The sequence below is a fragment of the Sinocyclocheilus rhinocerous genome, unplaced genomic scaffold (assembly GCF_001515625.1).
Source record: "Sinocyclocheilus rhinocerous isolate Xijiao unplaced genomic scaffold, SAMN03320098_v1.1 scaffold3, whole genome shotgun sequence".
Lineage (NCBI taxonomy): Eukaryota > Metazoa > Chordata > Actinopteri > Cypriniformes > Cyprinidae > Sinocyclocheilus > Sinocyclocheilus rhinocerous.
The window spans coordinates 1,283,476-1,306,958 of record NW_015658759.1 but is presented as its reverse complement, the minus strand read 5'-3'; the positions used below and the strand labels follow the sequence as shown (position 1 = coordinate 1,306,958).

Sequence of the window (23,483 nt, the reverse complement as noted above, 5' to 3'; positions counted from 1 at the left end):
TATCGCAATAAGCACTTGCGTTCAGTCAATAAAAATCTAATGTAGGTTCTTAATTTTTTTGAGAATTCAAACAAATTGCATTTCATTCCATTAATAGGCACGGCGACGTGGCCACATAACCACTTCGGGAGTGCATTATTTCTCTAATAATTTTAACGGCCTGGAGTCACAATCACACATCAATTGTTCAGATGGTTTGTTTCAAGACATTTGACATGTTTCAGTCCTGAAATCTCGTGTGTGTTGAACTAGCTAATTTTTCATAGGCACGTGCCTAGAATGCCTATGCGTAAATCCGGCCCTGGTAAACACAATGGAGAAGAGATGAACTATGCACAGGCTACTGTATTTTATTCAATACAAAGATTTAAATAGTTTAGAGAACATAACATCCATATACATGTCAGAGTAAGAAGCGAGTGTTTCAACAAATAGGCCGTTTGAAATTCTTTATGTCTACAATGTAAGGTTCAGAGTAGACGCCAGGTTTAATTTTCAAGAATAAAAACGAGACAGACGTGCAGTCCGTTCAATAGCCTATGTTGTACCGTAATTTTTACAACACGTTTTCCAGAATATTTTGTCACCAAATTATTTTTATATAAGAAGATTATTTTTATATATTTTCCTGAATGTCATCTGAATGATAGACATCCTACACGAAAGTAGGCTATTGAACGGCCTTTTCCCTCACCACCTCGTTTTCATTTGCGAAAAATTTAATATGGCGTCTAGTCTGAACAAGGTCCATAACAAGGATTTCGTATTGCAGCTGTGTTTGAAAGCTCGGGTATTTTAGTCACTGCAGATTCAGAATAGGGTTCTGCTTGCCTGCGCATCCACTATCTGTTAATTGAGGCGAGGGAGAGAGCAGTTACTAGACCTGTCAGTGTTAATCAAGCATCATCTCTTAACACAAGCCGCGCTTTGCAACGAGCTGAAGATTAATATTCCGACCGAAACAGATGATAAATCATTTGTACATAATTAGCGCTAGGCAAGGTTATAGCTGACACGAATTTTTATCTTAATTACGGGGGAAATTTGTTCCATTAATTTAATTTGTCCCGCACGGACGCGCCCGCGCCTAACAAAGTTAATCTTACACCTGTCAGTGTGCTGCTGAGGTAGGCTGTGTCTCCAAAGCTAGTGAGCTAACTCGCTGTCTACTGCATCCTAAACAGCATCCTTACCCGACATAACTTCGTGAGTGTCTGATTTGAGAAAAAACGATGTCTGAGTGATTCGTGAACAAATGGTTCTTCGAATATTTTTAGAAGTAGAATCTTTTCAATAAATCCGGTGAACCGGTTCACAAACCGATCCAAGCGATTCCTTCATTAATTGTATTTAATCGGTCAAAGAGGTTCTCGAGTCAACAACTCACTGAACCGAGAATCGACATAATGTAATGAGAACGTAATGAGAACAGAGTGAACTGATATTAATTATTAAAGCACTTGAGGGCTGGTCAGCTGAAGAATATCAGAAAAATAAAACCTACTGAAAATTAGCTGTAGCCTACCTAATCATTTTAAACATGTTTTATTTTTATGTTTTGTTTTTAACAGCAACCAAAAATCAACAGATACTTGAAACTAATTTGATTTTTAAAAATGCTAATTTAATTTAGTATAGCCTACTATAAATTATTTGTAAAAAAAAAAAAAAAAAAATTAACTTGGTTCTTTAGTCATGACTGGGAACAAATCTGGGACACATACAACAAAGAAAAACAAAGTAGGCCCTAACAGCAGTAACTTCTAGGCTTAGGGCGTTTGTTGGAAGATGTCAAAGGTGTTAATTACGCCATTAAATAAAAGAAAATCTGAGCAGTTTTGAAGTGGTTCTTTGCAACAAACTGTTCGAAAGAACCGATGTGCAGAAATGAGTTGCTGACTTTGCATGACTATAGCCTGCAGAGCGTCAAATAAAGTTTATGGCTAGTCAGCAAAGACTCGTTGGTTAAGAATGTCAACTTTCGCTGAAAACTAACGAATCGACATTGCTTCACACCATAGGCTATGTGTCAGGATGGGCTATAGTGTTTTCTGAGCATTATCTGTCAGAGCGTGGCGTTTTGTTTAGCTGGTTAAACAAACAATTCTGTTCATAAAGTATGAGTTCGATTACTTATTTAACAACAAACGATGCACTTGCTGACTTGATAATGAAACGGTCAAAATCGCCTCAGGTGAAACTGTAAGTAGGCCTAGGCTACCTCAAAAGGTTCATCAGCAAATGTGAAGCGGCAACCAAACTGTGGGACAATAGGCTACTGCTCTCTGTTGGAATTCGTATAGTTCAGGTTTGTCTTCTATACAGTTTGAATAACACAAAGGGTTTGATGACTTCTGACTTTATAGTTGTATCTCATTTTAAAGCAAACGAAATGGCTGTTTTGTGGAACAGACTCTAGTCTTCCATGTTCAACAATTAGTAGAACCGGTTCATGTACTCTTTTGTCCAAATCATCTGCAGAGTTTTGTCGCCATCTCCTGGACAATGTTGAAGTCAGCGCTTTAAAATACTAATACTAAGATACGCAAGTGTAGTTTGACTTCTCAGCATTCGATTTAATAACAATGTATATTATCATATAAATCTTCCAAATACAAGTTCAACTGAGAAAAAATGCCTTTATGAAATATTGCAATACAGATTTAATACAAACATGAAATAATGGAAAAAATAAACACTTTTTTTGTATTCAAAAACTTGTGCAGATTTATGTCCTCTCAAATACAAACAAAACGGCTTATATTATGAATTCTATGTAGTATATTAACACTTCATCATTTTGAAAACGAAATATGCTTTTATATATATGTATATATATATATATATATATATGCAGATTGTAGGTTACTGAACTTAAAATCGTTGCCATTGTGAATAATGCTAACATAAGAAACTGAGAATTTTGTTAAGATACTTACACAGCGAGGAACAAAGTGAGTTGCACCATGAAATGTGGCTCTTGAAGTGCAGTTGTTCAGCATGTATAATTTTCAGTGTGGAAACCATCAAGTATTTTAGCCAAGATTTTATTTACTATCAATTTGAAAGAGAGAGGCTTTGTACCTGTAGAGATTGTATCAATAAAAAAACCCCAGAAATTTCGGAAGAGATTAATCTCAAATCTTTTTTTATCAACCATGAAGGATATTTGTAAAAACACAAATTTATGCCTTTTAGCAAAGCCATTGAATGTTTTTTTTTCTAGATTGTTTGGTTTCTATTTAAGAGCAAATTTAAGAGCAAAACTTAAAATCCCACTTTCGCCCCATTTCATGTCTGCTATCATGTGAATATGTGAATATTACTTTGTTTTTACAGTATCAGCCTGATTATGTGAACACATACCTTCTTATTCAAGATTCCTTGACATTCAAGGAACAAAACCAGTCTGGCTAAGAGAAAAAGTAAGACAGAGATGTCATACTGTCATTCTGAATGAGAAAGAGTGCAGTATTGTACAGGGCTGAGATAGAGAGCTGTAGTCACTGAGAGGTCCTATAGTGTGCTTGTTCTCCAGTCTCGGAAAGGAGGAATCGCTGTCCTCCTCATATTTCGTCTAGGTAGAGCGTCACACTTGCAGCCTCTCCTCAGCAGGAAGAGGCACTGATCTTCTCTGATACTTCAAGATCTGATTTGGCGACAAGAAACCGGAGCCGTCCTCCCCCCAGACGAATCAAATCGACTGCACTGTGAGAGACAGACAAAGCGGGATTCAAATGTCAGGGTTAAAAGAACACATTTATATTGCAAAGGATCATGCCTGGTGAAAATGTTAAGTTAAAACTTTGATTGCAAACATTAACTGCTGGCCGATGATGTATATAGAGCACTGACCTCTGGTAGTCTGCCCCAATGAGACTGGTCCCATTCACTGCCAGGATTCTGTCACCAATGCAAAGTCGCCCATCTGCAGCAGCTGGTCCATCTGGAATCAGTGTCCTGATGTAGATTCCAGGAGAGTTCAGAGGGGTGTGCTATATATTGCGAGAATGAGAAAACAGAGACCTGTTTGTTGCCTGTTTCCTTTAAAACAGAAAATCATAGTGAAAGAAAGTTTCATCAAGCTAGTATTTTTTTTACAGCTCATGATATAAATCAGAACTTTGTGTTATTTTTTCACCACTTTTAGCTTGCATGCAAACAAATGATCTAACACATAATCAGGAAAATAGAAACTGATCAGCACAAAATGTAAAAGTCTTTTATTTTTTTTCTGTTTTATAATAATAATATTGAGAGTTGAAAATACGAGCTCTGTTCCAAAGCCTAAGCTGCCTTGCTGTCTATAAATATAATAGTTTCTCTTAACATGTCAATTGTATTGGATGATTTTTAATTAGCCTGTTGCAAAACATTCTGGGATTACCATGGAGGATGTAATACTGCATTATATTTGGGCTAAATCGGGATATAAAGCAGCATCATTTTGCTGGTGACGTTTTTTGAACACCTTCAAGTAGTGAGTGTCTTTATGATACTCTTATTGGAAAAATGTGTCTGCTGTGTCATTCCTGCAAGTTGCTTCTTGAATGCTTCCCTACACTTTCAAAGTGAAATGTCCAGTGAGTGACATTGAAGGACATTTAGTTTTATCTGAAACGGATAAATGTGAATCTGGCAACATTTCATGATGTTGATTGATGTACGTATCGCAGCCATTCGGAAATGTGTGGCGCTTAAAAGGTTAATGCTCCATCACATTTGAAAACCACTAAACCTAACCAGTAGTGTTAACAAAAGCAAAATGAAGTAAAAACATATTTGCTGAAGCAACCATGACATTTTATCTTGGTTCTACAAGTCTTTGAGCTCTTTTATCGTGAGTTTTGACAAGACTCATACCCAAATGAACCACATCACAACTGTACCAGGTGCGCTACCGAGCAAGTTTACTACGACAGAAAAGCCATATTTATGGAGCTGGTTATGTGATGCAACTTTCAAAATTATGATTTTTAATTAGTTTACAAATCATGCAGGATGATAAATGTGTTTTGAGATTATTACAATGTATTGAAAAGGGAACCATGCATAAACATGGCAATATTAATAGAAAATCTGCCATTGTAATCATGATTTGTTTGAAAAGCAATACTTTTTTTGGGGTGTTTTATTACCGCTAGTTTTCATTTCATCTGGAAATTGCATTTTTCCAATGAGCCTAGAGTATATGGTGTGTATTAGCAACATGCTGTCTAGGTTTTGGAACAAATCTATAGTGTTATTGTTATAGACATAAAACATTGACCACCAGTGTTAAATGTCAGCAGACCAATACTGCGCAGACTCACAAGTCCATCGATAAGTCCCATTCCCAGGCCGTAAGGTCCTTTATCCAGGTCCACTACAAAGACGGAACAGATATCATCAGAGTTTGGGGCCAGATGAGAGACAGGGACAGGGAAAGGAAAACCACAACCACTCAAAGGGCCTGGAGTGCGGCAGGGATAAACAAACAAACACACACAGGTCTCAGTGCTCATTTGACGCACACACAGTCAGGCCAATAAACAAAATCAATATGTTCACAATGTGCAAATGCATCTGCTGCACATGCAAGCAAAGTTATTAAATGATGCAGAAAGTAAACACACAGAAAACTGACAGAACTGTACACATAGAAATATGTGCATATGTTTGTAAGAAATAAACACATGCATTCACACAAACTCATTCAAGTGAAATAAAAGAGATGTAAATCAGACATGATTACATTTCTGTTATTGAATAATCAAAACTAACATGTGCAGACATTAACAAGTCATTCCTACTACACAGTACATTTTCATATCTTCATTATGTCCCAATTTGATAAAATATAAAAATGATTTTTTTTAATATCTTATTTTCTTTTATAACAATATCAAAATTGAGGATTTAAAAAAAATTTATTGGTAATGAATTTAGTTTTTATTTATTTTTATTTTTTTAACTCAATTGTCCTCTCTTTTCAATCCTGTTAGGCTTTTGCCTTTAAGAAAACGCAGCTCCTAAATAATATCATGTTCCAGGAAATTACCGTTTTTGGTGAGAAAACCACAGCACTTCACTATTAATCATACATTAGCATCTTTTTTTATTATTAATTAATAAGAAAAAGTATTAGTAATGGATTTAATGAATTCGGTGGTGTTTTTTTGTCTTGTATTGTTTGTCTTACTCTTAAAAAAATGACATTCAGTTTGATTAAAAAAAATAGAAATTGACATGCTAATTCAAAATATATTTCAAAATTTGATTAAAAATGGTCTTGCCATCCTGCTGTAGGCTCTATTTTTTGATGATGGAAACATTTTGTAAATAATCCAGTTAAATCAATAAAGTTCTATCAGACTGGAGTCGTGTGGATTGCTTATTGTGGATTATTATTCTGATGGCACCCATTCACTTCACAGGATCTATTGGTGAGCAAGTGATGTAATGTAATGATGTAAATTTCTCCAAATCTGTTCTGATGAAGAAACACACTCATCTACATCTTGGATGGCCTGAGAGTAAATTTACAGCAAATTACAATTTTTGGGGTGAACCATTCCTTTAAAGAAAAACATCAATTTTTATTTAATTTAAAATACTGAATGACAGGAATGACCCAAAAGACTAAATCTAGCAGAAAGAACACACACATCCACGACCCAAAAAGGCGTTTTTGACTTGCCTTCAATGCCATTGCTGATGAAGCCATTGATTTTCTTGTGCTCTGGAGTAGAACGCATGCAACCATTGGACTTTGTGTGAGAATGTGTATGTGTGTGCTCTTGTGAAGCATGCTCAGGGTAGTGGGCAGGATTGGACTGTGTGTTGGAGTGTATATACGTGTGTTCCGGATAGAGGGGCGTATTAGGTGGAGTCAGTATACAGGAAGAGTCTGTCGCTTGGGTTTGGTTGGCGTAACGGATGCTGGTCCCGTTTCTGTAATGAATGCTATGTGGCGGCTTGTCTCGTGGTCGTTCCTCAGCTCCCGCTCCCTCTCCTCTTCCTCCGAGACCCGCTGAGGAGCCCCGCACCTCCCCCTCACCCTCCCCACGCAAAGGAGGTGCTGGATGTGGACTGGAGTGAGGCTGAGGAGGCTCACGCTGGAGAACAGAATTACCATGTTATCATAATTTATTAATATTGATATTTTATCACAGAGCAAAACAGAAGCTGACAACCCTTAATAATAATGAAAAAAAAAAAAACCTTAAGATCAAAGATGTCAGTTATTCCTTTAATTTATTTACATTCTGGTTCCATGTTGACTTTTGGCATATTTATAGACTGAATGCAATGATGAGATGAAAAAATATGATTTTAAAATTGCAAAATTTTGCTTTGGAGAAAAGGACTTTGTTTATATTATTTTCTACAATATTTTGAAGACAGTGGCTCCACAGTTTCAGCTACAATGCATTAATATAGTGACTACCATATAATTTAATAGGATTGGCTGCCCTCTGCTGGAAATCCAAAATACATTGGAGAAATTTTATTATCTTCAAATAGATTTTGATCTCCCAGTGTTATATAAAAAAAGGTGTTTTGTTAAAGGGTTTATAATAGGAAATGTGCATTTTTTTTTTTTCAACTGCCTGAGTAGTTGAAAGATAAATCAACATTACTCCAGTACTCTGGTGAAGGAAGAACTGTCATGGCAATTAAACTGATGACAGAAACAAACAAACAATGAAATAAGCCTTGGATAATCTTTAAACAATGTAGCAACACTGGGAAATTTGTAGCATTTCTTTGTAAACTGACTCACACATGGCCCATAATTTAGCCGGCAGCTCCTATTTAAACAGCTAATCTTGTAATCGAATTAAGAATGACTCTCATGTCTAGAATTTAAATCTTAAAGTTTTAAGCTACAGTCCTTCAATTAGTTCACAGTTATTAAGAATGACTTGCAAAAGTCAGATGCTGATAAATACCACAAAAAATACAAAGCAGCATAACAGTTTTCAACATTGGTAAAAAATAAGTAATGTTTCTTGAACAGCAGATCAGCATATTAGAATGATTTCTGAAGGATCATGTGTCACCTGGGCATCCTGACGGTCTGCACAGCCATTAGAAGAATGGGTCTTGGTACGAAGACCCCAAAGGAAGTGACGAACGTAAAGTAGTTGGCGGTATATACTGTCCTCTACACTGTCACTCTCCAGGTCCACCTTGAATCCAGCACTCGGCAGCACAATAGGAGGGTGGTTCTCAAAACTCTCCACTAGATCAACTATTGAAAAGATGCATATGCATAATGTACACTAGAAAGCACAATGTCTCTGGAGATAAAATGGAGAGGATTCATTTTTATGCCTTTTATGTGTCTACCTGTTCTGTAGATATATGCCTCATCTTCACTGCTGGGTTGCCAGATTGGTAAAGGACCCAGCTCAGCCATGAGCTGGTACTGTGTGAGGATTCTATGTAGCTGGACAGGCTTCAGAGACGGATGCTCTGCACACAAAGCTTTCCAACTCATCTACCGACAAACACACACACACACACACACACACACAAAATCAAGGTTCCAAATGGGGATTCTCACAGCAATGCCATAGAAGAACCAGTTTTGGTTTCTCAAATAACCTTTCAGTGAACTATGTTTTCTCAGTGTGAAGAACATTTTAATAATATTCAGAACCGTTTAGAAACACAATTTATATATCTAAATAAACTTAGCTTAAAATTAATTTTGCTAACTGCAATTAAGTATATTAATAAATAAATAAATATTTATAATATGCATGAACTACTAGACTCAAATGAACCAATGATTTTTTCTTTTTTTGACAGATTGAATATGATCTGAAAGAACCAGATTTCTTATACTTCAATGAAACAGATATAAATTTCTCTCCTATGAAAAATAAAATTAATACAATTCAATCAAAAAACAGTGCAATGCTATTTTCTGTTTCATTTTTAGTCTGTTTTTGTTTTGCCTTTGTAAAGCAGCATAATAATTGGCATATGCAAAAACACAAATAATGAACACAACACAAAACCTGAGTAAAGAACAGCCCAACACACCTAGCTTCAGTGCGTTACCTGTGAAAGCTGTTGAGGGGGTGTAACCAGGATGCTCACAGCACTACAGAACTTGGCAAAGAATTTCTGGGCGAGATGATTGTGCCCTGCTCCTTTAGCCCAGTCCAGTAGCATTTTCACACTAGCCTGGATCTGCAGGACCCGAGAACGCTGAAACCAGCCACGTGCGGGGCCTACAAACACACAATCACATGTTCAATTGTTACACAAAGGATACATATGCGTACACTAAACAAACACTTTTCAGAATCATGCCATACTGTACTACTGGTAATAAAATTAAGAAGTAAAGTAAGAAGTAATATCATATGTAAACATTGATTCAGCATGATAAGTTTACTACAGTATTACGTCACATTGTGTGAGTGTAAGTGGGTGTTTGTGTGTAAGACCAGCTCTGATCATCTGTCTGTTATGACATAAAGAGGATTATGAGTGTCTGAAGAAATAATCTTCACCTGACCATGAATAATGTGAACACACAAAAATGACATGTGTCTTACTGCCCTTTAAAAAAGGAAACTGGTGATGGTTTTGCAACATGCAATACTGACTGAAACAAAATTATTAAAAAAATGTAAATATGGTCTTGAAATATATCAAATTTAAGCATATACGACTGTTAAAATGTGTGGGGTTGAATTTAATATGTTTACTATGTATGCAGTAAACTGATCAAACGTGACAGCAAAGACATTTATAATGTTACATTTATTTCTGTTTCAAATACTGTTCTTTTAAACTTCTGCTAAATATATATATTTTTTGTCAGGTACCAAGAAAAAAGACAATCTGGAACAAAAGGAAGCAAATATTTATTCCCTAAGAACTGATGGGGAAAGTGCATTGGCTCAGCGGTTGCTGTATCTTCAACACTAGAGGGCAGAATAAATACTTTGCTCCAATTCATCAGTCTCCATTCTGACATAGATTCTGTGTCCCAATGTTCATACTATCCATCCTAAATAGTATGCGACATTAAAATAAATGTGTCCCAAAGCATACTGTTGAAAAGAGTATGCCAAAAGTCCCCAGATGGTCTACCCTTTCAGGTAGATTTTTTTGAAGTGTGGATCCGTGCACACTCTAATGGCTAATATTGCCCACAATCCATTGTTCTTTGGTGAAAGACTCAGTTCAGAACTACAAACACAAATAAAAAGCGTTGAAAAAACTACAAACATGGTGGATGTGTTTACAGTTTACAGTGACAGGGTGCGTGTAACTATGCGACAGAGCGGTCCGTTAAAGACGCAATTGTATGACATCATAGTATGTCCCAAAGCTTGCCTACTCTTCTACTACACACTCAAAAGTGTGTACTTTTTCTTATACCAAAAGAGTACATATACTTTAAGGGTGTAGTACAAGTAGGCACATTGGGACGCAGCACTTGTTTCATTATTTGTATGTCTCTTGCCCCTTTTTCTTTTGCCTGCAACTACTGACACACTACCTGTGTCCTGTTGTTGCCATAGCAGCAGTGCCTGCTTAATAAAAATATATGACCATAATAGTTGAGTGTTTTGAATGTGTGTGTGTGCTAAACACAGAAATCAAAGAGGTAAAAAGATTGTAGAAGCTGAGCTTGAACAAACCTTTATCGATGAGTTGATTGAAGAGTGAGACGTTGGTGAAGAAGAAGAGGTAGGCGAACATTTGACTCTGAATCTCTGAATGAACCTGGTACTGTTGCAGCAGGTCTGATGTAGTCTGAAACACACTCACCACCCTGCGAACTGCCTCTGGCATCACACACACGGCACACACACACACTCCAACTGCCCGCCGGCACTGCTCTGTTGAAGACTCCGTCCCAAATGGGTTACAGTCCAACAGGCCGGGCAACACAACGTACAAAGACTGAAATGTAAAGAACAGGCATTTGTTATGATATGAATAACCAGACATCTACAGACAGACACTATTATTAGGGCTGTCAATTTAATATATTAATATAGTGGGATTAATTCTTTAAAAAATATATACAGCTAATGAAGGTTTGATTTCTTGTGGTTCCATCAGCGTTGTCATTCTCCTGCGGCTCTAGAGTTATTAGACACTGTTTTTTAACTGTTTTCTTTTGTAATATTTTGTAATTCATTGTCACATGATAAATCAGAAATAATTCTAATATACTGATTTGCTGCTCAAGAAACATTTCTTATTATTATCAATGTTGAAAACAGTTGGGCTGCTTAATATTGTTTTGGAAACCATGATATTTTATTTATTTTTTTCAGGATTCTTTGATGAATAGAAAGTTTAAAAGAACAACATATTACAACAAATAGAAACATTTTGTAATATTATAAATGACTTTACTGTCACTTTTGATCAATTTAACACATTCTTGCTAAATAATTAAGTATTAGTTTCTTTGTTTCAATAATAATAATAATAAAAATAATAATCTTATTGACCCCAAACGTTTGAACAGTAAATAAAACTAAGCAATTTGACCTCTACATCCACTTTCTGTAATAAATATTCAATGATTTACTCTTCCGGCACAATAATGTCTCTGAATTATAATTTTATTATTCAGAATACTGATATTTAATTAACTGCAATTCATCCTGGAAATTAACTGCTATATAATTAAGTAAATAATTAACTTACTAAGTTAATAATTCAATTAAAGTGAATAAATAAATAAAAAAATCTATAAAACAAAAAATGACTGACAGTCTACAAACGGAGAAGGGCATGAGGACAGGAGGTGGAGGAGAAGAAGACCTAAAAGACATGCAAGCAAACCAGCAGCCACACACACACACATTAAATAATTCATTCCCAGCAGCCACACATATAACGTAACACTACCTTTTACCTTAGTGATGTAGTAAACACACTGCTGAAAGGTGTACATGATCACTTCCTCTAGTATGGTCATAGCTTCTTCATTTGCTGATATTGTTGCTGAGAGGAGAGATTCTTTAGATCCCGCTGCAATAAGGAACAGAAAAAAATATAATTAGAAGAAATGCAATATCTTATGTCTTTTATACACCCTAATCCTCCTGTCTATTTAATCTTGTTCTTAATTTTGTCAGTATTGGGCTCCATTGACCCAGTTTTCAATCCGTTCTTTACAAGTGCAGAGTGTGTTTCATACCTTTATCATCCATGAGCTCAATAGTCTGCATGTACGCAGGTGATTTCTGCTGGATAAAATACAGTATTTCGATGGCATTGGACATCCAGAAGAAAATGAACTGGAGATCAGGTACTAGGTCTGAGATGCTGAGCAGAGACAGCGAGGCAGGACCTTGACTGTATAACCACACAAAAACACACATTCATTGGTTTGATTCAGTGGCAATGGCTTCAGAATTAGTGACTGCCTATTCAGCACCGCATGACCTTAGAGTGTCACACGTTCAAAGTGCACACGTGCGTATTATAAGGTGGAACATGATACTCACTGCTGAGCTTGCTTCTGTGCCAACTCCTTTGTCTTCTCCTGCGAGACACAGACACGGACGGAAATTAATGTCATAAACGTTTGAATAGCTTCACGTGGGAGGTATAATACCTTGGTATTATTTCTTCGTTTTCAGACTTTTCTTTCTTGCTCTTTTCTTTGTATGGTTAATAATATTGGGGCTGACAGTTGACCTTCTAAAATTGGATTTTAATAATTAATGAGTTTAAAGACAGTCATTAAATGCTTCAGGATGGTTTCATTGGGACTAGATTAAAGGGACATTCACAAATTACATGATTCAGCTAATTTTGTAGTGTTTAAATCAACAAAGGCAAATGCATTTGTCAACAAAGACAAAAGGTTATATGAGGTGACTTATACAGTACTGACCCTCACAGCAGAAAATCAATAAATGGGTCATCTGGGATTTATCCTGTTTATGCAAATTATTTTGCTGTGCATTATATAAATAAGAAACACCTTGGACATTACAAACATGCAGTATCTATAAAAACTCTTTCATTTTTGAAGGGCAACATTGTAAATTAAACCCTGGAAAGTCATTTGTGATGGAGACCAGACTTGCTGTGCTCGCCTTTCCATCATTTTCTTCTCCCATACTGAAACACAATCAGTCTCAGTGACATGATATCAACTACAGTGTCACAGTGGGAGGAGCCAGAGGATTGTGGGTAATGTAGTTTGGGTTTGGGTAACAGACCACTGAGTGGGCCAAATCTGTGTAAATGTGTGTATTCGCTGCAAGAAATGAAAAGTTTTAAACAAGACTTTTCTGAAAGGTAAAGTGTATAATTTCCTAAAAGCTAATATCAATTGTTTTAAATGGCAGAAGTGAATTAAGACATGACAACATTATCAAGTAAAATTAAAATGGATACTCATTTTGAGAGTTCATTTACAGTGACAGTATTATTTAATTTAATAATTTAATTACTAGAGTTTTTAAAGATTAATTTTAAGTGGGATGATGAATAGAAATTAAGTTTATTTCACTTAAAAGTTGGGATGCACAATATATTGATACCATTTTGGATATTTAAATTATTGTTATCGATTGGTTTTAGACATTTATTGGTCTATATTGTACGGAGCCCCAGACATGATATGCGGACAAAAATATATTTATTGTGGCCACAATTTAAGAATTAGTTCCCACAAATGAAGAATTCCTTCCCTTGTTTTAGTTAAATCATGGCCATGAATTAAGAATTTGTTCCCTCGTTTTAGTAAATTGTGGCCATTTTGAATTAAATGAAATCAATTAGTACAACATTTACTAATTAGGACCACGATTTACTACAACAAAGAAAAAAAAATGAATAAGTCATGGGAACGAATTCTTAATTCGTGGCCACAATTTAATTAAAACGCAGGAACCATTTTTTAAATTGTGGCCACAATAAATATATTTTTGTCTGCATGTCAAGTGTCATGTGTCATGTCAGAATGATAAATATCCAATACCAACTGATACCGATAATATCCAATATGGTACCAATATATTGTGCATCCCTACTTTTCAGGGAAGTAAACCTAAAACTAACTTGTTTTTATTTGTCTCTGCACATTAAATTGGGATAAAAGTATTTTAATGTGGAAAAAATAACACAAACACATCTAAGCTGTTGATATGAGTACTAACCCATGCTATTGTCTGAATCCTCTTAGCAATTTTCAGCAATAGTTTACCGAAGCTGCCAGGAGGAAATGTATGAGCTGAGTGTTTGATGCATAGACAAAGCAAATATGCTGGTGTCAGCTTGTGGTCATCTCCACTCGGCTCAATAAGTGTCAGCACCCGGTTCACCAGCGCATCCTCATGAGCCCACTCAAATTCCAGCATGAGCTTTCGTTTCTGTGCACCTCGCGCAGGAGCCTTAGAGCTGCGCCTAGATGCCACTGGTTCATGTAATACGGCCCCACACATACGACATGCCTCTCCTTTCTCAGGCAAACCACCCGACTCACTATCGCATAGTCGTGCCAGTGCTCGGAGTCGAGTGAGAGTTTGGGCAGGAAGTGGTTTCGCACTTAGTGGATCTTTGTACAGGAAGATGTAATGAGCACCAAAGGACAGCAAATCCCCATGACGTAGTGGAATGGGCCGCTCAATACGCATGAAGTTAACCAGCACACTGCCATGGGCGACAGGCTCCAAAAGTAACCGCTGGTCTGAGGAAGAGCGCCGTTGCGATGCACGACGTATTCGGCAGTGAAGTGGAAGCACATCCGGAGACGACAGGCAGATATTTGGCCGTGCTGATGCTGTTTCCTGACCAACTGTGTGTTGCTCTCGATTCAAAAGGTAAACCAGACAATCCTGACAAATAAACGCAAAGCAAATACACAAAATAATACAATTCAAATAATCAGATTAAAAACAGCTTAAAAACACAATCCTACATGACATATCAAATCAAAATGTACCAATGTATGATGTTTTATATATTATATGATGTAGTATATATGCACTACCACACAAAAGTTTGGAGTGGGGACAATTTTTAACGTTTTTTAAAAGAAGTCTCTTTATGCTCACTGAGGCTGCATTTATATGATCAAAAATACAGCAAAAACAGTAATATTGTGAAACAGTATTACAATTTAAGATAACTGTTTTCTATTTTATTATATTTTAACATTTATTTTATTTCTATGATGCAAAGCTGAATTTTCAGCAGCCATTACTCCAGTCTTCAGTGTCACATGATCCTTCAGAAATTATTCTAATATGCTGATTTGGTGATCAAGAATATAGATATGAATATAAAGAATAGAAATACAAATAGAATAGAAAATCAAAAGAATAATAGAAAGTTCAAAAGAACTGCATTTTAATGAAATCTGTTGTAACATTATGTCTTCCCTGCCACTTTTTATGAATTTAATGCATCCTTGCTGAATAAAAAGTGTTGATATCTTAAAAAATATATATATTTACTGACCCCAAACATTTGAACGCCATTTATATGTGATTTTTGCTTATACCTGTTGGTTGTACCCTTGAAGGAGCAGCAAGTGTGGTGATTGGTAGAGTGAGTGTTTAACTCCGCCCCCATCTCGTTCTTTACGGGTCTCTGCATCTCGTGCGGAGCGTGTTCTGATTGGCCCTGGGAGGGTGGAGTAGTACCGTTTAGGTTCCTCACCAGGCAGACCCACCAAGTTAAGGCTGGTTTCACTGAGGCTGCGGCAAAATGAGGAGCCGTGCTGGAGTGTCATTGTACCTTTAGCACGGTTTCTTTGCAGCTTCCTTGCTTGAGCATTGATATCTGTTGGGGAGAGAAAACCACTTAGGTAATTGTGACTTATTGTCATCTGCCACAATCTAGCCTTATGGTGTTTAATTGAAAAGACAAATTTAGCTAAATAAATTGACTCAAAATTGATTGATTGACAAAAAAGTGAATATGGAGGTGAAATGCAAAGCATAATAAAGATTAACATTTCAGTAACCTCAAGCAACCTCATTTTGAACAAAGCTATTATATGACATGGAATATTGTGCATAAGTCATATTGACAAATTTTATGATAGTTTTGGTGCTTTTTAGTAATATCTGAGCTTGCATCCCCAATGTCTAGAAAAAAACGTGTTATAAATTCATACAGGCTTGGAACGTCATAAGGGTAAGTGATGACATTTTCTTTCATTTTTGGATAAACTAGGTCTTTCATATGACCTTGACAAAAAGACACTACATTCTTTAGTCCCCAACTAAATTCTGTATTTACATATCTATTTTTTTACATTTATGCATTTAGCAAATGCTCAAGTGACACTTAAGACTGAACTAACAGCTGGTGAAAATTCTGCTTTTCCATCCCAGGAATAAATGTCATTTTAAAATATATTCAAATAGCAAACAGTTCTTTTAAATTGTAATATCATTTCACAACATTACTGTTTTTACTGCATTCTTGATCAAATAAATTCAGCCTTGGCGAATATAAGAGACTTCTTTCAAAAACAAAAAAATATTGCAAACTAATTTGGGATTTTACAAATGGATAATATTTATGTAAACATACGATTTTATGTTTGCATGAGTTTGCATGTCATAGTTGAATGTACACATCTGCATTCAAGGGTAATTCAAGGAGGAGAGGAAAGCAGCAATGAAATCAAATATATACAGTAGAGGCATGATAAAGTCAGGGTAATACTCTTATCCTATAGGGACATGCAATGATGGATAATGACCAATAATTGTATAGGGGGTAGTAAATGGTGGTATAATGCTGGGTAAAGGAAGTCAACACTTGACTGGTGCATGGAGCAATACGGTAAATAATGGGTCTGCAAAGTAATGGTATTGTATATGGAGGTGGGGCTGGTGGTTGACACCATACCTGAGGACAGTCCCCACCTTTAACAATAGTTGTACAGGGCTGTATCAAACGCCAGCCCCGGGGGGAGCTCCGATGGCATCTACCATGCCCGCTTCTACTCAAGGTTGAAGATAGCACAGGGGAGTTTGTGTGGGTCCCTGGGCATGGGCAAACACCACAACAAATATAAATCACCAACAAAACCAAGAATATACACATACAATTCTATTCATTCACTCAAGTAAGCAAATTATGCCATTACCCATCATCTATATTTGCTTGTGATGCATAGCCGCATAGATGTTGATTCTGAGCTCATATTTAACACCATCTATACTTTTAAAATTAAAGGTTCTTTATTGGCATTTATACTTCCGAGAAGAACCTTTAACGTCCATGGAACACTACCAGTGCACAAAAGCTTCTTCATTGTGGAAAAAGTTTTTTAAAGAACTAAGAAAATGGTTCTTTTATGGGTCTTCATGCGGACATAACTGCCAATCCAAGCCTGTTATAAAACGTGCATGTGTTGGTAAATACCTCAACGGTATCCATGAAGCCCCCAGCAGCATCTGTTACTGAGTAATATGTGTGTGTGCAGATGGTGGTGGTGACTTGCAAATGTAATCCCCCAACCCTTCTTCATCTTTACTCATCTGTGACCTTCATAAACTCTTGATCTAAATGCTTCCACCTTCTTAGCCATCACTGCCCTTTTGATTGACTGTGAAAATCACTAGACACATTCATTTATGTGAATAGTCCCAACGTGAGGAGCAGTGGCGTCTCTTCCCATGAAGAAACAGCCGGACACTAAGCCAAGTTTAAAAAGACCGCTTTAAACAAGCTTAAGGACTAAGATCCCCCAATAAGCCTGTGACATTTTCATTAATTAAAATGAAAATGTAAACAACAAATGTGCATATACAACGTGCACCCCTTGAGAGATTATGCACCGAATAAAACAGTAGCAATCTTACGATAATTGAATAAAATTCCCAAGATTCTATATGCATTACTTGAGCAGATGATTTTTCCAACAACAATAATTGGAGCTTCTTGTTACACAAACCAGACTCGTATTAGACCTAACTGGGTGTAGAGTTTAGCCATGAAGCTACACATATATAGGCCTTAAAGGGCTAATTCACTTTTGGAAAGAGGGGTTTTTAATAAAGTTTGTGTCTATACAGTAAATAGGCACTTTTAAAAACTAGTGCTATATCACTAGAGAAAAACGAGAAACGGGCTGTGGTGAATAAAGATAGTAAAACTTCAACACCCATAATGCACTGGGATAGATCTGACTGTGTGTGAAGGGGGATACAAAAATGCGAAGTACGAACTGTAGTTTTCACAAAAGGCCTGAAACTGTCAAAAGTCTGATGAATGATGTAAAACATCATCTGGCTGACTTGCTGACAAATAAATAGGGATATATTGGTGTAAGTAACAAAGAGAACGAGTATACATTGTTTGTTTACATATCACTGTAACAATACAAAGCTGGTTGAAAATCAACAAATTAACCCTTTAAATGCACACAAATACAAACATCTTCATAGCAATCAAAATCAGTACTTTTTTTTTTCATTTAAAGATAATTATAAATAGTACTGCATGATTCTAATCCAAACTCTAAATTATAATAATAATAATAATAATAATAATAAATTCCAATAAATTGGACATATCCAAAGTAAGGTTTTGAGTCTGTGTGCATTGAATTTATTTAATACACGAGTTTCACAATTTGAGTTGAATTACTGAAATAACTTTTCCACGACATTCTAATTTAGTTTTGAGATGCACCTGTAGTACACTTCTGGGGACAAATTTGTACAGAAGTACGACTACACTAAGAAACCAACACACACATGCATTCTCTCCATCCAACCAGGAAGAAAAGCAGTTCAACCATGAGGATAAATTATCCTGAGTAATGTGCCTGCTGATATTGATTTAACGAGAGGCAGGGAATAGAAAGAGGGTGAAAGTTATAAAGAGGAGTCAGGTGAGAGACAGACAGAGAGAGAGAAAGAGAGAGAGAGAGAGAGAGAGAGAGAGAGAGTTGCAGTGTTATGACTAGTCTGCAATAAAAAAAGAACAAATAAAATAGTGAAACTGAGACCTCAATTCAACTACTGGAGGCTGGCCATACTACGGCAGACCCAATCATGCATTTATCTCTGGCACCTGCTCTGACATCTGTGTGTCGGCATTAGTGAACCTGAGTAGCCCTGAATGTCAAAGAACAATTAAAGTGCCTCTATTATGCCATTTTTAAGGTTGCTAATATTTTTTATGAGTCTCCTAAAACAGGTTTACATGCATGCAAGGTCAAAAAACACGTTAGTTTTCTCAAAAAATAGATTTAATTTTATCTCATTTCTAAATGATTCGTAAACAACTCATGCGAAGCAGTTCAAAGAATCAGTCTCTCTAAACCCCTCCTTTCCGTGAGCCCTCACTGCTGTGATTGGTCAGATGGCACAGTCCTTTGTGATTGGCCCAGAGCTGTAGAGATTGCTCGGGATTGGTCTACCGCAAACAGCGCGTGTCAGAAACGAAACTCCCATTGCCATAATGGAATGACAGCCCTGGAGACTTGTCAATACGTAGAAAAGATGGTATCGATTGATGATGAAACAGTTGAACTGGCTGATCGTCCAAAACAAATCCTGGCCAGGACGCGTCCTGGGAAAATGGCACGTATGGTCACCCTAAGTTTGTGGTAATTATAAGATAAGATCTGATAAAACAAATTTACTCTCACAACGTAGGATACAGTGTATTGTTGACATGATGTTAAACACACAGAAATTTTACTGTTTGTGGGCGGGCAAGTAGGCGACGTAGAACGTGGGCAGACATTATGCAAATGTGTTACTTCGTGACATAGAGCCGTAACAGAATAAGATTCAAATTCCTGACGACTCGTTTAGGCGATTGCGAGCCGACTCTTTTTTTTTTGGTAGACAATAACTTTATTTATCGTGCATTGTCGGCTTCACAACTTTGCAGATAGTTTATGTTCACATACAGCTACATGACACACTGCATGAAAGGTAATATTCAAAAAGGCATAATAGGGGCACTTTAAGATGTAGTGGCAGTTATCATAGCATCTATAACACGGTGTTGATAGTAGTGATACTTTCAACACAACTTTTATCTCCAGCTAACGGCACTTAAAAACAATGATGTGAAAGCAGATTTTAAGCTTCTGTTTTTCAAATGTGGTCAACCAAATGTTAAAAAACATGATTCTAATTCAAAACAAGAAAAGTTGTTTTGATTTATTTTTATTTAAACATTAATAATGTGATTTGGCTGGGAGCTAAAAATTAGCTTAATACTGATCATGACTGTTATGGTTATACTGCATTATTCCAACAACTTTGGAACCTAATACTTGAAAATAATGATTAGAATGACACTCAGGTGTCAAATCCAACAAACTCCAATCTCAGCAAGAAGCGTCAGCTGACATCATTTAAAAAGATGGTGGTGACTAAAGAGCATCGTACAACATTATCGTCATAGGGTAATATATAAAGACGCCTTTTTTTCTTTTTTTTTTGTATAGGCTGTTTTTACTACAAATGCAGGCATTTTGAGTTAATTTATGTACATAATTGGCACAAAAATGCAAAATATGCTTGGCACCATCTTGTGGTGTATGTGATCGTGGTGTGTGTGATTAACTGGAAAGTATTATGGAGTGCAGCAAAACATCCAGTAATATTGAACTATTGGAGTCAAAGTTTTAGCGTTAACATTTTCTTAATAAATTTGCCATATTATAAGAAACACAAGAAAAACAATATTTGATTTTTATTTTAATCTTAACAGTGTGATTGGATTGGAAGCTAACAATTAGCTTAAAAGTGATCACGACAGTCATGCTAATATGGCATTCCAGATGAAAATGAGAATTTTAAATGATAATTTAAATTTAAAATATAATTGATTAATAATTATTAAATTATTGTTGTAATATTGTTTTTTATTTAATTATTGTTATTAATCTGTATTTATTTAAATAAATTATTTGTATTCTAAAACATTTCACATTCCATATAACATCAAATTTTCGAATATAAGAAGACAATTTTAATATAGTATAATGTATTTGTCTTGGTCCAGTAATTGTAATATAATGTTTTTCATTCAGATGTCTCTGGAGAGGTAAATACTGAAAAAAAATTACAGGAAAAAAAATCAACATAATGGACAATGTGCTTTAACTCCTTTTTTTGCCCTGCTATATTGGAATTTCCTGTTTCACTTAATTAGGAAATACAATCACACAACAAGAACGTACTCTGCTGAGCATATGTTTCTCAATTAATGGATTTGTGCATTACCTGCAGTGACTGTGTCCTTCTCTTTTGCTGCCAGTTCCTCAACCTCGGCTCTTCTTCTGAGCTCAAATCGGCGAGAATAACCCTCCTTTGGCTTCCAGAGGTCCTGCAAGAGAAGGGGTTTCTCGTTGTTCCCTAGTGCCCGAAGGCACTCAGTCCGCCACCGTCGATCTGGGCCCTCAAACCGTCCAATCACATCACATAACACATAGCTGCAGGCTGAGGCCTTGTTTAGAGAATAGCGCTCAAGCGCCTCTTTGATCAACTCTTGGGCGCTGGAACGAGGTGTGGCAAGAACGCTTTTGTAGCTAGCGCCAGCGCTGATTTCATCGCCAAATATCTTCAGCACACCTGGTGCAGTTGATTGGGTGGAAAGCTCAGCTGGATCATCCCGTACCTGCTCAGGTAGGTCGGTAACAGAACAACGATCCCGATAACTCAGTGTCCGATACAGAACCTGTGTAAAAGTGCGATTTTGACGCTTCAGACGGTTCTTGGATGGCAGAGACATGCTGGCAGATGAGGAACCGTAGAACATGGTGCCGGAACTTGCATTGGTTAAAAAACTCCTAGAACTGAGAAAACAACAAATTGTAAAAACTGGAAACAAAGAACTGAGTTCTAAGCCTATCAAATGTATATAATAAATATATATTTTTAACATAAATTATGTATATAATATAATATATATAATATTAATATAATTTATATATTTTAAATATAAAATAATATATAACATACCCTATTTTAATTTATGAATAAAACTGCAATAAGTTACAGTATAGTAAGCTTATCATGTAGGCCTAATTTCAACACTATAACCTAATATTGCTTGCAGTGAGGGGAACCTGGCAGTACTGTACAACCAGAGATATAGATGAGTTTCATACACACACCTAGAGTCAGAATGACAGACAGAAATAGACAGGATGGGCAAGGCTGAATTTTCGTGTAAAGCAAACAGGGATGTTGCCAAGTATATGATGGAGAATACAGCTTGATGGCCAGTTCTGGCCAGCTATAATACAATCATTCACGATATCCAATAATCCACTAAAAAGAACAATAGCATTTACATTACATTAGAAAAACTAAAACAGCTCATTGCATGATGATTAGAGACAGATTGAATAAACAGACAGACAGACGGACGGCCGGACGGACGGACAGACAGACAGACAGACAGACAGACAGACAGACAGATAGATAGATAGATAGATAGACTGCAGAGATGAGTGTCTTCAATGCTGCAGACATGAGAAACACCTTCTAACAGAGAGAGAGAGAGAGACAGAGAGAGAGAGAGAGAGAGAGAGAGAGAAAGAGAGAGACTGCATCAGCTAAAATCCCCACTACTCGGCAGTCTGAACGGAGACCATCTGCTCGTGCGTGAAAACACTTCACCGTACGCTCGTGAAGTCTATTCACAAACTGCATGTAGTTGACATGCTGCCCCTTATTTAAATAATCTATCTGTCCACAGGTACTGCGTACATCTAGAGTAGCCTATTCATTTGTTCCCTTTTTGCATCCTTCTGTTATGCACACAATGATTTAAACAAACCGTTTTATGATTCTTAAAGGTGCAGGACATTGAATGCGAATGGATAATTTAACATTCATAAACATTTTGTACTATACTGTAATGTAACTGCGCGTGATTAAGATCGGTAGTTTTTAAAAGACGTACAATAAAAAAAAAGTTTCATTTTTTGTTGTTGAAAATACTTACAAAAACATCAAACTCAAGGTTGCAGAGTATTTCTTACCTGTCAAGCGCGTTTTATTCCCCGTTTGCGGAAGAGACGCTCATTTGGAGGCATTAATTTTAAAGAAGCGCTTCAGGCTACTGCGGGTCTCCACTAGCAACGGCGCGAGCCAACAAAGGCACCTGCTCGCCAGTCCTAATCCGCTTGTGCGTCTTAACGGGGCTCCGCCAGCCAGTCTCAGAGCTCTGATCCCTCACAAGCCGCTCGCTTGACTCCTATTATTGACATTTGCCAGTATTTCGTCTTGTTCATATGTTGAATTAGCTCTACGGCCCGGTGGGCTACAGTTTAGGTCCGCCCAGTCACTGTCATGGAATGCGACAACGTCTACCTGTACAGAGGTGTCAAACATGAGTATAGAGAAATCTGTTGTTAGTATGTTCGGAATGATTTACCTGCTGGTTTTACGTTTCGATGCTCTTCTTGGGCAGTCGTTGGAGCTGTTTATCCCTTTTCCCCTTCTTTATTTGCCCGTCTCCACTGGCTACACTAGTCTGCATGCTTCGGCGTCTGC

The 23,483-nt window shown here is 36.7% G+C and overlaps 1 protein-coding gene across 4 annotated transcripts; it reads right to left on the bottom strand.

Annotated features, from left to right (window-relative positions):
• Positions 1 to 3,192: 3,192 nt before the first annotated feature.
• LOC107722964 (ras-associating and dilute domain-containing protein) lies at positions 3,193 to 23,483 on the bottom strand. 4 transcript variants are annotated; one of them, XM_016531466.1, is made up of 16 exons: positions 23,365 to 23,483; positions 21,204 to 21,775; positions 16,872 to 16,991; positions 15,494 to 15,774; positions 14,148 to 14,825; positions 12,483 to 12,520; positions 12,173 to 12,330; positions 11,888 to 12,003; positions 10,653 to 10,917; positions 9,055 to 9,227; positions 8,335 to 8,485; positions 8,046 to 8,236; positions 6,680 to 7,097; positions 5,313 to 5,452; positions 3,856 to 3,995; positions 3,193 to 3,708 (listed from the first exon to the last, which is right to left on the bottom strand). In XM_016531466.1, exons 2-16 carry the CDS (start codon positions 21,736 to 21,738, stop codon positions 3,609 to 3,611), a joined length of 3,504 nt encoding a protein of 1,167 aa, XP_016386952.1. In that variant the 5' UTR covers positions 21,739 to 21,775; positions 23,365 to 23,483; the 3' UTR covers positions 3,193 to 3,608. The 4 variants fall into 4 exon arrangements, with proteins under 4 accessions (XP_016386952.1, XP_016386951.1, XP_016386953.1 ...); XM_016531465.1 differs by lacking the exon at positions 23,365 to 23,483 and adding an exon at positions 22,970 to 23,251; XM_016531467.1 differs by lacking the exon at positions 23,365 to 23,483 and adding an exon at positions 22,970 to 23,251 and having other exon boundaries at positions 5,313 to 5,365.